The sequence below is a fragment of the Thamnophis elegans genome, chromosome 11 (genome assembly GCF_009769535.1).
Source record: "Thamnophis elegans isolate rThaEle1 chromosome 11, rThaEle1.pri, whole genome shotgun sequence".
Lineage (NCBI taxonomy): Eukaryota > Metazoa > Chordata > Lepidosauria > Squamata > Colubridae > Thamnophis > Thamnophis elegans.
This window is the reverse complement of record NC_045551.1, coordinates 65,711,323-65,727,610: the sequence shown is the minus strand read 5'-3', so window position 1 is coordinate 65,727,610 and position 16,288 is coordinate 65,711,323. Positions and strand designations below refer to the sequence as shown.

The 16,288-nt window shown below is 48.5% G+C and overlaps 1 protein-coding gene across 4 annotated transcripts in view; it reads left to right on the top strand.

Annotated features, from left to right (window-relative positions):
• The first annotated feature begins 7,201 nt into the window (after positions 1-7,201).
• PCDH17 (protocadherin 17) overlaps positions 7,202-16,288 on the top strand; it is a 224,317-nt gene continuing 215,230 nt past the window's right edge. For all 4 annotated transcript variants that reach the window (XM_032226887.1, XM_032226886.1, XM_032226889.1 and 1 more), the window contains exon 1: positions 7,202-11,466. In XM_032226887.1, coding sequence (XP_032082778.1) covers positions 8,866-11,466 — 2,601 coding nt within the window. In that variant the 5' untranslated portion in view covers positions 7,202-8,865. The remainder of the gene's footprint in view (positions 11,467-16,288) is intronic.

The window sequence follows — 16,288 nt, the reverse complement described above, 5'->3', positions numbered from 1 at the left end:
AAAATTGTCTGCTACAACGTCCTACCTGTCCTAATTTCCTATTTTTGCGAAGCTTCTTCTCTGGTAACTTTGTACTGCAAACTAGGGCATAGAAAACCTTTGCCAGACCAATCCTCGAATACAGCTCGTCTGCCAGGAATCCACACTGTATATCGGACATTAATTCAATTGAGCGAGTCCAGAGGTATTTCACGAGAAGAGAACTCCACTCCTCTGCTCGCAACAGAATCCCTTACGCCACTAGGCTCGAAATTTTGGCCTTGGGACAATCTGGAACTACGCCGCCAAATGGTCGGACCTAAGCGTAGTACACAAAATTGTCTGCTACAACATCCTACCTGTCAATGACTACTCCAGCTTCAACCTCAATACGCGAATAAACAATTGATACAAACTCAAGGTTAACCGCTCCAAACTCGATTGCAGAAAATATGACTTCAACTCCTGGAAATGCTCTACCTGACTCTGTTGTTACGTATATCTTCAAACCCTCACAGCTTCAACCTCAAACTGTTCACTGTGGACCTCACCCCATTCCTAAGAGGTCCATAAAGGGGGCGTGCATAAGCCCACCAGCCTGCCTACCATCCCTGTCCTACTGTCCCCATTTATTTATGCTCATTTCTGTTGTTAATGCCCATGTTTATACTTGTACCTGATATCTTGTACATATTTGACAAACTAAATAAATAAATGCAATAAAATAAATATCCTACAAAATGCAAGTGGATTTTGAATTGGCAGGAACACCCATGGAAAAGAAGCAGGAGCATTTAGTCTTTCGCCCGTCCAGAATAACACAGTTGGAAAAGACCTTGGAGGATCTTTCATCCCTCTGCTGCGGCTTCCTGTCGCTGGTTGGCTCAGCAATTGATAGGGCTTTCAGTTAGGACAGGAAGAGGAAAAAGGATGCTGCGCTAGGAGGAGACACTATGGTGGGTGGAACCGGACTTCCAGTCAGCAGAGGAAAAAGGATGCTGTGCTAGGAGGAGACTCTATGGTGGGTGGAACCGGACTTCCAGTCAGCAAAGGAAAAAGGATGCCACAATAGGAGGAGACTCTATGGTGGGTGGAACCGGACTTCCAGTCAGCAGAGGAAAAAGGACACCACACTAGGAGGAGACTCTATGGTGGGTGGAACCGGACTTCCTGTCAGTTCCAAAATTGAATGGGGGGCTTCCATTTAGGACTTTTGTGGCTCTTTGAGTGTTTAAGATTGCCGACCCCTGTTCTACTCCAACCTCCTACTCAACATGAGACCCTACACCAGGGATGTCAAACTCAAGTTCCGAAGGCCGTGGAACTTAGATCTGGCTGGCGGGGCCGCCCTCCAAAGGTCTGGCCCTGTGGTGCCTCTACCAGTTAGAACGGAGCTCGAGTGGCTCTTCCAAGCTCCGTTTTCAGCCGCAACCGCCTCCTGCAGGGCTCTGCAGCAAAAACGGAACTCGGGGGGGTCTCTGTTCTTGCTGGCAGAAGGCTGCCCGAGGCTGTCACAGCCAAAATCGGAGCTCGGGAGCTCGTTTTCGCTGGCAGGCCACTCGGGCTACCGCATGCACCCCCCCCCTCTGGACATGAGTGATGTGAAGCTGGCCACGCCCACCCTGACCTCCTGTGGTCAAAAACAATTCTGATATGGCCCTCAATGAAATTGAGGTTTGACACTCCTGTCCTACACTATTCTGGACAATTGCCTTTCCAGTCTCTTCCTGAAAACTTCCTATGATGGAGAACCCACAACTTCTGGAGGGAAGTTGTCCCATTGTGGCAGCTTTTTCTGTGGCAGCTCCAGACAGGCCATGGCTGCCTGTCTCCTCTTCCCAAGACCTCGCCCCAAATCCCTGCTCCTGTTTCTGGATTCCTTCTGGAAGCTGATGGAGGGAAAAAAGAACTGAAAAGGTATCATTAAGGGCTTTAAATGGACATTCAGACCAAGAATATACACACACACAAAGAGAGAGAGAGAGAGAGAGGGAGGGAGGGAGGGAGGGAGGGAGGGAGACATACACATAGCGTGTGGAATTAATGATCTACTGTGCTTTCACTGCACAATTTAATAATTTGGCTTCCCCGCAGAAATGGTGTGAAGTTTATTTTATTTATTTATGTATAAATTTATTTCATTTCATTTTTTTTTTTGAATTCCATCTTTCTGAGTTTGTAAGTAACTCAAGGAAAGTACGCCATTCTTCTCCTCTCCTCTGCAGGGAAGAAACCACACCTTGAGTATGGTTGATAGTGGGCACCTCAGTACTACAAGGATTATGACACATAACAACATGATCAAAGGAGAGTGAAAAAAAGTGATAGAAAGTCTTGTAGTCATGACATACTGGGAACTTGGGAAGGAACTCTATCCAACCATCTCTTTTTCTATCCATCCATCTCTCTTTCTAACCATTCTTTTATCTATCTCTATCTATCCATCTATCCATCTATTTACCTACCTACCTACCTACCTACCTACCTATAGCTTTCTCTATCTCTATATCTCTCTAGATCTCTCTAGATCTCTCTAGATCTCTTTATCAATCTATTGATCTATGTATCTATCGATCTATCTATCGATCTATCTATTGATCTATCTATCAATCTATCTATCGATCTATCGATCATCTATATCTATCTCTATATCTACAGTATCTATCTACCTATTTACCTACCTATCATCTATTCTATACAGTATCTGTCTGTCTGTCTGTCAGTCTGTCTATCTAATCTATCTACCTACCTACTTACCTACTCTATCTATCTACCTACCTACCTACCTACATCTATCTATCTATCTATCTATCTATCTATCTATCTATCTATCTATCAATCATCTATCTATCTATCTATCTATCTATCTATCTATCTATCTATCATCTATCTATCATCTATCTATCTATCTATCTATCTATCTATCTATCATCTATCTATCTATCTATCTATCTATCTATCATCTATCTATCATCTATCTATCATCTATCTATCTATCTATCTATCTATCTATCTATCTATCTATCTATCTATCAATCATCTATCTATCTATCTATCTATCTATCATCTATCTATCATCTATCTATCTATCTATCTATCTATCTATCTATCTATCTATCTATCTATCTATCTATCTATCATCTATCTATCTATCTATCTATCTATCTATCTATCTATCTATCATCTATCTATCTATCATCTATCTATCATCTATCTATCTATCTATCTATCTATCTATCTATCTATCTATCTATCATCTATCCATCCATCCATCCATCACCCACCCACCCAACGACCCAACCACTGTACCCGCTTACCTATTTCCACCCTGCCTTTATTTTTATAAATAATTCAAAGCAAGGAACCTAAAACTCCTTCTGCTTCCTCCTCCCACCCATACCAATAACAACTCTGTGAGGTGGGATAGGCTGAGAGGGGGAGGGACTGATCCAAAGTCATCCAACCAGCTTTCATGCCTAAAAGAACACTAGAACTCATTGCCTTGACCAGTAGACCAAACTGGCTTGAGCCCGATACTCATCCCAAGGAATGGCCACAACTTAGGCCATCATCCTGGTTCAAAGGTTACTTCCTTTTATGTAAAAAAAAAAAGAAAAAAGAAACTTTCAGTCTTCTCCCCCGGGGGGGGGGGGGGGGAATCACTTAGATCTTCTCTCTTCTCCCAATCATCCAACGAACACTGCATCAAGATAATCATAATCATTGGTGGGTGACCCTAAATCATAAGTGCAGACTTATCTCACTCCCCCAAAAAAGAAATAAAGGTAAAAAGTAAAGCTTCCTCTCACACCTATGTGCTAGTCATTCCTGACTCTAGGGTGCGGTGCTCATCTCCGTTTCAAAGCCGAAGAGCCAGTACTGTCCAAAGATGTCTCTATGGTCATGTGGCTGGCATGACTAAACACTGAAGGACTAGATGACCTCCAAGGTCCTTTCCCACTCTGTTACGGTCAATCTGTTAAATGTCTCCAGGGATCTTCTGGATTGTCCCTTAGGGTGGGGATCTGCTGCAGAAGGAAGGGATCCATCTCTCCACCCTCAGGGCCATCCCCAAGGCAGATAGGCCCACCCACAACATGGATGGTGAGCAGATCTCTTGTTTCTCACTCAGGTTGGTGATTGTCCAACACACACCTTTGCAGGGGAAACGGATGGCCTGAATTCTGCGATAAATAAAATAAAATGATAAAATATAATAATAATAAAATAAATGAAATAAATGGAATAAATAAATAAATAAATAAAATAATGAAATGAAATAATGAAATAAATAATAAAATAATAAAATAATAAAATAATAAAATAATAAAATAATAAAATAATAAAATAATAAAATAATAAAATAATAAAATAATAAAATAATAAAATAATAAAATAATAAAATAATAAAATAATAAAATAATAAAATAATAAAATAATAAAATAATAAAATAATAAAATAATAAAATAATAAAATAATGAAATAATAAAATAATGAAATAATGAAATAATAAAATAATAATGAAATAATAAAATAATAATGAAATAATAAAATAATAAATAATAAAATAAAATAAAATAATAAAATAAAATAACAAATAAAATAAAATAACAAATAAAATAAAATAAAATGCAATAATAAAATAAAATAAGAAAATAAGAAAATAAAATAAGGAAATAAAATAAGGAAATAAAATAAGGAAATAAAATAAGGAAATAAAATAAGAAAATAAAATAAGAAAATAAAATAAGAAAATAAAATAAGAAAATAAAATAAGAAAATAAAATAAGAAAATAATAAAATAAGAAAATAAAATAAGAAAATAAAATATAAAACAAAAGAAAACAAAGACACGAGGGTGGGCTCCAGTTGGCGAGCCTCCCCTCACCCGCGGGGTAGCTCAGGATGCCCTCCAAGGACGCGCGAGAAGGACCCACCCGCGTGGATAGCCCGCTATCTAACCAGCCGCCAGGGAGGCAGCCGGCATCGTCTGAACGGGCATCTTGGGCGTACGTGCAAACTTCCCACCTGCTTCCAGGCTGCAGGGCGGAGCAAACGCGAGGCTTGAAAGATGCTCAGGGCAAAAAGCAGGTGAGCGAAAGAAAAAAACAAAACCCACCCTGGGCGACCGGCTAGCCTCCTTCTGCCAGGCTGGGTCTCCGGCTTTCCCCCCTCCCACTCTCTCCTTTCCGCGCCCACCCACCCACTCCTCCTCCTCCTCCTCCTCCTCCTCCAGCCTTGGGAAGGGAGGGGGGGGCTCCCAGCCCCTCCTTTTTCTCCTCCAGATGCCGCCCGTGGATTGGCTGTTCCTAGCGAAGGCCGGCTCCTTTCCTCGGGTCGGGATTGGCCGCCGGCGGCTGGGGATCAATGTTTAAGCGACGCGCGTGGGGTGACTGGAAGTCAGTCCGCCAGAGGCTCCGTGGCGGGTGGGATGGCGGCGGGCCGCCCGTCGACTGCGGCAGAATAAGGCAGGCGCTTTTTGCTTACCGCCGTTGCCGCCTTCTTCCTATTTTTTCTTCCTCCTCTCCATCATCACCGCCTCCTCCTCCTCTTCTTCTTCCTCCTCCTCCTCTTCCTCCATGCCCAACTGTTGCTTCGGATTTCTGGGATCCACAGGCTTTGCCCTCTCTGGATTTGGAAGGCGCTGGATTCGGGTGGAGCGACTGACCCCCGTTGCCTTAAAACACAACCACCCACTCACTCAAAAAACAAAAAAACGCCAAAGGGACCAGCGCCACGCACGCCTCGGCTGGCTGGCTGGAAAAAACGCAGCATTCTCACCCGGCGCGGAATCCTCTTTCTGCTTTCCTCCCACGAAGTAAACCGCAAGGAGAGTAACTCTTCTCCCAGCTCCATCCATCGGGTCGAAATTGGATTTTTTTTAAAAAAAAATTGGGCTCGCCTAGGGAAGGAGAGTTGGTTGGGTTTGACTGGGGCGGCCGGGGTGGGGGGGTGTCAGCGCGCCCCGCCTTCCGAGTCGGGAGTTTCACACGTAATACTCAGAGAGAGAGAGAGAGAGAGAGAGAGGGAGGGAGGGAGGGAGGGAAGGAGGGAGGGAGGGAGGGAGAATCCCAGACTTTCAACCCAACCTCTGATTTGGGGACTTGGGGGGGGAAGGAAGGGGGGTATTTTGAGGGTGTTTTTTTATTATTTTTAAAATTATTATTAGTGTCTCCCTTCCTTGGGGTTGGAGAAGGATGGTAAAAGCGGAGCTGCAACACCGCTGGCTCTTCTTATTTTTATTTCGTTAATTTTGATTTATTTTATTTTTTTAAAAAGAGGGGGGGGACACACGCGCGCGCGGGGGCGGGCGCGCGCACACGCGCGCACACACACACACACACACACACACACACACACTTCTTCCCTGCTCACTTGAGGCTTGCAATCTTGGTCCGTGCGCGGGCGTGCAAAGGTGAAGCTAGGAAAGCCACAGCTCCGTGCCACGCGCGACACGAGGCACTTTGGATCATCCTGGTGTCCCCCCCCCCCACCTCCCTATTTTATTTTATTTTAGTGATCTTTTTTTAAGCTCCTGATTTTTTTGGACAGCTCCCTCCGATTCGCCCCAGCGGCTCTCAACACCTGAAGGTCTAGGGCTGCGGTTTCCTCGACTTCCCCAGCACCTGCTCCGCTACATCCAGCGGCGGGGGGAGGCTTGCCTTTTTCCCCCCTCAACCCAGCCTCCCCAAGCCCACCGTCAGGTTGCCTCGCAAAACGAGGCTCGTCTCCCCGCTCGGCACGTACCGCAAGAAAGAGAAAGAGAGACACATACACAGAGAGAGAGACAGAGAGAAAGCGAGAAAGCACCTTTCAGCTTCTACATTTTACACAGCGTCCCCTTCCCTCCTTGGCTTTTCGGCGGGCGTGGGGCTTTCATCTGGCTTTCCCCCATTTCAGAAATAAAATAAAATACACCGGGAAGATGGGAAGCCGGGTGGAAGAGCCAGCCCCTTCGCCCCGAAGAGGACAAAAAAAGTGGCCTTAGCTGAAAAGGAAGGAGAGGAGGCTCCAGGAACAGCCGAGGCGCGTTTCCCCTTTGCTTTATTTTTTTGGAGAGGCTCGGGGCGCACGCGTGTGTGCGTGTGTGTGTGTGTGTGTGTGCAGCCTCGCCGTCGCCCCCACCCTCGGCTGGCTCTCTCTCTCTCTCGCTCGCTCTCTCGCTCTCCTTTTTTTTTTTAAACCTCTGCGCTCAGCCATGAGTTGCCTGTTGATTTCCTCTTGACGGGCAAGGCAGGGCGCGGGGAGAGGCGAGCGGGACTGAAATTCAACCGCAGCCAGCGCAAAGCGCAAAGCACTCGCAGACACGCGCCGAGGCAGCAAACAGCAAACAGCCACAGCAGCGGCGGCGGCGGCGGCAGGAACGAGAGAGGAGAGAGGGGAAGAGGAGAGGAGAGCCGGGCGGGCGGGCGGGCGAGCGAGCGATGTGGCGGCGCCAGCATCAGCAGCATCAAGACCAGCCCCAGGACCGGCGGAGGAAGCGGAGGCTGCCGGTCTCCTGGGCGGAATCTCCCCAGCCGCTTTGGACGGGGCTACCTTGCTAAATCGCCATCGTTTCTCTCTCCCCCGCCGCTTTTCCCCGCCGCCCTTCCGCCCAAGCGATCCGTGGTGAAGCCGGAGGAGCCTCGGAACCTGAGGGCGCTTCCTCGCTCCATCTATCCAACCTTACCTCTAGAAATGTGATCCTCGCGTATTTTTTCCCCTGCCTTTCTCTCTCTCTCTCTCTCTACACGGGCTTTTTGGAAGTACAAATCCAGAGGGACTTGGACCTTATATATATATATATATATCTATACTATTATTGTTGCTGTTATTATTATTCTTTTTTTTGCTTTTGGGGGAAACCGGTTTTCCCTCTGCGGAGGAGCCTCGGCACCGGCGGAGGAGGCGAAGCGCGCCGGCGAGCGAGCGAGAGAAGCAGGGCGAGAGGAACGGGGAGGCAAGCGGCGATGCTGCGGCTGACCGCAGCAGCCAAGCGGGCGCGATTAGATCTCCAAAGGCAGCAAGCGGCGCGTTGAAAAAAACACACACACACACTCAACACCCGAGACGCTGCGGAGCCGGGGAAACGTCCCTTTTGCCATCCCTGACATCTTAAAGCGGCAAGATTTGGCCCAACGGTTCTGCGCCTTCCATCCAACCTTCTCCGGATCTTGCTTTTCTTACGATCCCGTTTTTCCAAGTCGTTTGGGATCCAGGAGCCGCTGGTTTTTCTTTCTTTCTTCTTCTTTTTTGTTAAATACCTCGAATTCCCTGGCAGGAAAAAAAAAAACTCCGTCTTTTGCTTCCCTCTCTCTTTTTTCTTCTTCTTTGAAGCTTCTCGGGAGGATCTTTGGCATCGTTGCAAAGGGTTTGATTTAATTTTATTTTTAATTTTTGGAAGGAACAGCTCCTGCCTTGGGGGAAGAAAAAAAAAAGCCGGGGCTGATCTTTCGCTCCTTTCGGTCGCCCCCCCAGAAGGGAAGGGGCTTTAAGCCTTGGCACGTCCCTCCGCCTCGCTGAAGTTGGGACGGAGCAAGGGGAAACTGCAGCACGGAGGAGGAGGGAGAGGAGGAGGAGAGGAGGAGGAGGAGGAGGAGGAGGAGGAGGAGGAGGAGACGAGGACCGGAAAAAAGAAAAGACCCCTTTCCCTGGCCGTTGGTGGCAGCCTCGACCGCCCTTTGCCGGGTTCGTCCATGGTGGTGCCGGCGCCGAGTCGATCGTGCCGAGCAACAGGTTCGGGAACTTGAAGGGGCAGAGCGAGAGGAGGAGGAGGAGGAGGAGGAGGAGGCGGAGGGGCGCGACGATCGGCTGGAAAGCAGAGGCGCCAACGCGGCAGCAGCAGCGGCGGCGACGGCGGCGGCGGGGTTGGCCGAGAGGCGGCCTCGTCCTCGCCGTCCGCTGGGATGTCCCTCTCCGCTTGGTGCTTCATCCTTTGCTGGGCTCCCGCCCTGGCCTTAAGGAACCTCAACTATTCGGTGCCGGAGGAGCAAGGCGCCGGCACGGTGATCGGCAACATCGGCCGCGATGCCCGGCTGCAGTCCGGGTCGTCGAGCGGCGGGTCGCCCTCGCTGGAGCGGCCCCGCGGTGCCAAGGCGACTTTCCGCGTGCTGGAGAACTCGGCTCCCCACCTGCTGGATGTGGACGGCGAGAGCGGCTTGCTGTACACCAAGCAGCGCCTGGACCGCGAGGCTCTCTGCCGCCGGAACGCCAAGTGCCAGCTCTCCCTCGAGGTCTTCGCCAACGACCAGGAGATCTGCATGATCAAAGTGGAGATCCAGGACCTCAACGACAACGCGCCCGCTTTCCCCTCCGACCAAGTGGACTTGGACATCTCCGAGAACGCAGCGCCGGGCACCCGCTTCCCGCTGGCCAGCGCCCACGACCCCGACGCGGGCGAGAACGGCCTGCGGACTTACCTGCTCACCCGCGACGACTACGGCCTCTTCGCCCTTGATGTCAAAGCGCGGGGCGACGGCACCAAATTCCCCGAGCTGGTGGTCCAGAAGCCGCTGGATCGCGAGGAGCAGAGCCACCACACCTTGGTGCTGACCGCCCTGGACGGGGGGGAGCCGCCTCGCTCCGGCACCGTCCAGCTAAACGTCCGCTTGATCGACTCCAACGACAACAGCCCGGTCTTCGAGGCGGCTTCCTACGTGGTGGAGCTGCCGGAGAACGTCCCGCTGGGCACCGTCCTCCTCGACCTCAACGCCACCGACGCCGACGAAGGCACCAACGGCCAGGTGCTCTACTCCTTCAGCGGTTACACGCCCGACCGGGTGCGGGAGCTGTTCAGCATCGATCCCCAGACGGGCTTGATCCGGGTCAAAGGCAACCTGGACTACGAGGAGGGCAACTTGGTGGAGATCGACGTCCAGGCCCGGGATTTGGGTCCTAATCCTATCCCTGCCCATTGCAAAGTGACTGTGCATTTGTTGGATCGTAATGACAATGCGCCCACCATTGGCTTCGTCTCCGTGCGCCAGGGGGCCCTGAGCGAGGCGGCCCCGCCGGGCACCGTCATTGCCCTGGTCAGGGTGACCGACCGGGACTCCGGGAAGAATGGGCAGCTGCAGTGCCGGGTGCAAGGCAGCGATGGCAGTGGAGGAGATGGGGCCGTGCCCTTTACCTTAGAGGAGAACTATGACAACCTGTACACAGTGGTGACCGACAGGCCCTTGGACAGGGAGGTGCAGGACGAGTACAATGTCACCATCTTGGCTCGGGACGGGGGCAACCCGCCTCTGAACTCCACCAAGTCCTTCTCAGTCAGGATCCTAGACGAGAATGACAACCCGCCACGTTTCAGCAAGAGCCTTTATGTGCTGCAAGTGCCTGAGAACAACATCCCGGGAGAGTATCTGGGGTCCGTGTTGGCCAAGGATCCCGACCTGGGCCAAAATGGCACCGTCTCCTACTCCATTCTGCCGGGACACGTGGGGGATGTCTCTATTTACACCTACGTCTCGGTCAACCCAACCAACGGGGCCATCTACGCTTTGCGCAGCTTCAATTACGAGCAGACCAAACATTTTGAGTTCCACGTGTTGGCCAAAGACTCGGGCTCCCCCCACCGGGAGAGCAACGCCACCGTCCGGGTCACCGTCTTGGATGTCAACGACAACGCCCCCATGATTGTCTTGCCGGCCCTGATCAATGACACGGCTGAACTCCAGGTCCCCCGCAATGCCGGCGTGGGCTACCCCGTGGGCACCGTCCGGGCCATGGATAACGATTTCGGGGAAAGTGGACGCTTGACCTATGAGATTGTGGAAGGCAACGAGGAGCATCTCTTTGAGATGGACCCCACCAGTGGGGAGATCCGCACCCTTCACCCTTACTGGGAAGAGCTGAGTCCTGTGGCAGAACTCGTGGTGAAGGTCAGTGACCACGGGAAGCCCAGCCTTTCTGCAGTGGCCAAGCTGATTGTCCGGGCCTTGGCTGGGCCTTTGCCTGAAGCAGGAGAGCCCCAGGTCAACGGGGAGCAGCACCGCCGGCCTCACTGGGACCTCTCGCTGCCCTTAATCGTGACCCTGAGCACCGTTTCCATCATCCTCCTGGCTGCCATGATCACCATCGCCGTGAAGTGTAAGCGCGAGAACAAGGACATCCGTACCTACAACTGCCGTATTGCTGAGTACAGCCACCCTCAGTTGGGTGGAGGGGGCGGGGGCGGGGGCGGGGGTGGGGGCAGCGGAGGGGGCAAGGGCAAGAAGAAGAAGATTAGCAAGAACGACATCATGCTGGTGCCCAGCGAAGGGGAGGACAGCCGTGGGCCCCTCAACGTCATGAACGTGGTCAGTAGCCCATCCTTGGCCACCTCGCCCATCTATTTTGACTACCAGACTCGCCTGCCCCTTAGTTCGCCCAGGTCGGAGGTGATGTTCCTGAAACCGGCTTCCAACAACCTGAGCGTGCCCCAGGGCCACGTGGGATGCCACACCAGCTTCACAGGGCAAGGGACTAACGTCACGGAGGTTCCACCAAGTCGGATGTCCATAATTCAGGTAGGAGACTTTGAGAGATAACCTGGGACTTCTTCTCACTTTGCATTTTTTCTACCTGCAGTGACACCTGCCGAGAGAAGCAACCTTCCAGGTGTCAGGGGGGGACAGACAGAGGTGACTTGGTTCTGAGGCCCTAGCTAGCATTAGGCCACCATCCTCTTTGGAGTCCCTCTGTAGCAAGGTCAAAAAAAAAAACACCTAACACATTGGCTAGAAAACAGAGTGACAGGCTGGCTTAGAATTGCAGCACTCCGAAACTGGGGCAGGTTCGTAAGATCTAGTCTCTAGGATCTCGTAGATCCAGTCTTGCCTTTAGGGTTTGAACCTGGATCAGCCTGGGCGGGTCATTCTTAAAACAGGTTTCTCTATCCTGTGTCTTGAGGAAAGTAGGAAGACCCTGATTTTTTTCCCCCAAAGTGGAGTAGTTAGGGCACAAACACGGTGTGTAACATTTGGAAGTGCTGCGGAAGTAGCTCCGTTCGGCTTGCGGAACCCGTATATTTTTGTTATTTCCATCCGGTTCAATCACATCCATCAGATCATAAGTTGTTGGTTTCCCCCCCCCCTTGGCTAAACGTAAAATAGATATCCCCTGGGACAAGCAGAGAGCTCTGTTTTATCACTTGGCAATCCAAGCCCATGTGCCTCACTCCCCCCCCCCAAAAAAAAGCCGTATTTGGTTTACTTGGCATAGTTTTCAAAGCAGGCTCCCAAATTAAAACACTGGGTTTCTGCAGAAAAAGGCTTAACATCCTCAGCGCATCTTAGCAAAACGCTATTGAGCCTGAGAAGTAGATTTACACAGACGGTTTGCCAGTTGCTTGCAAACTGCAACCTGAGCAGTGTGCCTTGCTTGAGTAAATAGCTGAAGTACAAGCCGGAACCTTTCAAAAAAAAAAAAAAAAACCATTTTAATGTCAGCTGCTGTTATCTTAGATGCAATGCCTTTCATGGGAGCCTCTCCCTCTCTCCCCCTCCCCACCTCTGCAGCTGCCAGTGCTAAAATTCTCTCCAGTGTTGCAGAGTGGAACAGAATCCAGTGAGGCAAAATAAAATAAAATAAAAAGTCTAAACTACCGCTTAAACGGTTTGTTTGCTCATTCTGCAACCATGCTGAAAAATTCCCTGTTTGATTTGCAACCGATGCTGGAAGAACCGTTGAGCCCAGCCAAGCAATCTGAAAAAAAAAAAAAAAACCCTTAGAGAGAGAGAGAGAGAGAGAGAGAGAGAGAGAGAGAGAGAGAGAGACTAACCCTAACCTTTGGACTAAAATGGAAGAGAAAGGAAATAGACAGATTTACTCCTTAGAGCAAGGATAAATGTGGCAGGGGGAGAAGTGCATTATTTATTTATTTTTCTAACAGGGAGAGAGGGGCGGGAGTGGGTGGCGAAGTGTAATTCACTTGAAGTTTTAAAAAAAAAGGAAGGGGATATCACACACTTACACACACACAAACGCACACACAGAGACACATGGGGCCTTGTGTGTTTCAGAGCTAGTGCTTCCAATTGTACGGGAGAGAAATGGCTTTGAGAAAGCAGTTTTCCAACATGCAGGAAGAAGGAAGGGGGGGGGGATTGAAATAGACCAGGTTTCAAATGGGTTTGAACTGCTACTTTTGACCGTGTTCAGGGAATTGTGTTAAAAAAAAATATGCTCTGAAATCTGAAGGGATCCTGTGGAGAATCCTAACAGTTTATAGGCTGGATCCCAGTCTCGCAACATAGATTGTAGTGCACACTGTGTAACGCTCTTGAGCTGTGCATGTATGTATGTACAGGGAATTGCCTTTTCTTTGGATGTAGCAGAGAAGCAACGAGGATGATGTTCCTATCAAAATACTGTGCAAGGGAGAGCTCATGACTGTTGAATGCATTGGCCGTGTCACTTGTTTCTGCCTGGCGGTCTTCTAATATTCTCTACTGAACCCACAGGGGGAAGGACTGGAGTGTATCAAAAGTGACAGGAGCTGATTTTTTCCCCCCTGTTTCAAACATACTGGGGGGAAAGTGGTTATCTTGTTCCTTAACACAGTTTAGGAAGGCTGGGTCATTCTTTCTGGGCAAACCAAAAAAGTCTCTCTCTCTCTCTCCCCCTCCCCCTCTCTCTCTCCCTCTCTCTCTCTCTCCCTCTCTCTCTCTCTCTCTCTCTTAAAAAAAATCCTTTGTCGTTATTGTTTTCCTTCTTTCCCCCCCCCCCCACTGGCTAGGAAGCAAACTTGTTTTGGCAACAGCAAAGGGAGTTATTTTTGAGTAACCACGCCTGAGTTTGAGTTTGGAAGCATCTCTTTGGAAGCATGCAGTTCCTTCTGCCTTATCCTTGTGTAGCTAGCCAGCAGAAGGATTTCTCCAGTGGGATCACTCCAGGTTTGGGAGCCTTTGCCTTGATCTCATGTATTTTGAGCTTGGAGAACCATATACTCAAAGAGCTGAAGAGTTTCCATTCCTAGGGACAGAGTAATCTGTAGCACCAGGAGAGGATGTTCTTATGAAGGCAAACTTTCCCTAAAACATTCCCTCTTCCCTTCAGTGGAACTGATCTCTTCCCTTTTTAATTTCCTCCAGTCTTGCAACATATTTTGGACTACTGACCTCCCTCCGTTTGATTTTTCACACTTTGCAAGCCCCGCGTTGTCTAGCAAAGGACAAAGATGGGCCTGAATACCTTCACTGTTTTCTTTCTTAGAAGGCATCTCTGATGGCTTCAGCCCTGATGGCTGAACTCCATCCCATTGTTGTCCTTTTAAAGTAAACATTACTGGCTTCTGTACAGAAATTCAGGCAAGACCTTTTTTCCTTTGGCTCAGAGGAAAAACAAATATACCTTGGCCATCTTTTTATTGTTATGTGCAGAATTTCAGGAACCGGAATTTCCATCATAGAAGCCCCCCCAAAATGATGCTTTTTTAATCACTGTCCATCCCTATGCAAGATCCCTGTAATAAGAGTATATCACAGAAGTGCCTAGGCCCCCTCATATTTGGTAAATATTTAAGTATATCTTTTCCTGTGACAACACTGAAGAAATGACACTTGGCTACAACGTAAAGGAGTGAGTACAAAGCTTGTATAACCATGTAAATGTGCTGTCCCCTCACAATAGCGCAACACACAGCCATTAACGTCTAAACGGCTGGCAACAAAAGTGAGCACACCCCTAAGTGACAATGTTCAAATGGGGCCCAAAGCAGTGGTGAAATTCAAATTGTTTTTACTACCGGTTCTGTGGGCGTGGCTTGATGGGCGTGGGAGGGGAAGGATACTGCAAAATCCCCATCCCCTCCCCACTCCTGGGGGAAGGATGCTGCAAAATCCCCATTCCCACCCCTCTCTGGAGCCAGCCAGAGGTGGTATTTGCGGGTTCTCCCAACTACTCAAAATTTCCACTACTGGTTCTCCAGAACCTGCTGGATTTTACCCCTGGCCCAAAGTGTTAAGATTTTGTGCGGCTACCATTATTTTCCAGCATTGCTTTAACCCTCTTGGGCATAGAGTTCACTTGTCACTTCTTCAGTGTTGTCACATGGAAAGATACACTTAAATATTTACAAAATGTGAGGCTCTGTAGTCACTTCTGTGATATACTGTGTGTGTGTGTGCCAGAGGTGGGTTCCTACCAGTTCGCACCTATTCGGTAGAACCGGTTCGTCAAATCTATCGAACCGGTTAGAAGAGGTTCCACCAGTGGACCCGGAAAGCAGGCCACACCTACAGAAGAGGTTCCAAAATTTTTTGAAACCCACCACTGGTGTGTGTGTGTGTGTGTGTGTGTGTGCGCGCGCGCGCGCGCGTGCGTGCGTGCCTGCATGTATAAAAGAAACAGATATTGTGATATCCGGAACTTTAAAATATATTGCTCACTAAGCTTTTGTTAGCCATTGCTAACATCGTCAGTGTGTCTGTTTGTGTGTGCGTGTGTGCGTGTGTGTCTATATATATATATATATATAAATTCAACCCTCAATTGAGTTTCATTACGGACACTACTTCATGTTATGCTTATCATGAGTGGGTGTTGCTATCAATTAGAACGAGGTTGCAATGCTCCACATCTGAAATTGATTTTAAGAAAAAGTGACAGTTGGAGGAAGAGCATTAAGCTAGGACAGAGCCGAAGGTAATTTGATTTATAGCTCATGCATTTAAAATGGATACTTTCTCCCCCACCCTCTCCCCTGTGTCACTTGTTTAAATCATGGTCTTTGTTAAAGAGGTAAAATGAAGAAGTCGGAATGTCAAAGCTACATTCTCTGCAAACTTCCCGGGGCGGGGGGGGGGGGAACCCAACCCTTTGATCAGATGTAATAATTACTCTATAGATACTGAATTTTATTTTGCTAAACAATTGTAATCCAACGAACAATGTATGGGCAATATCGAGTCATTAAAGAGTTTCAATGTAGTATAAAGTCCCAGTTGGTAAGCTTTTTTTTTTTTAAATAATAAAAAAAAATCAGCGTATACTGTATTTTAACTTCTATTTTTTGGGTTCTGAAATTTATATAAATCGAAAGAGACTTTTTTTTTTCCTTGAAAAAGGCACAATGTCATTTCTGTTAAGTTCTTAAGATGATAGACATGGATGAGAAATGAATGTATTATCTAATTACATCTATGAGATATTTAAACAAAAATGTAACCATGTAGTCACAAAGCTGATTAAAGAGGAAGAGAATTCACCAAACAGAGTAGAATGAATTCTAGTTTTATTTTGCTTCTGGGTTGTTGTTAATGTTGTTGTTGTCGTCGTCGTCATCATCATCATCATCATCATCATCATCATCATCATCTTGTGGAATGAATCTTGGAAGACATCTCCCTA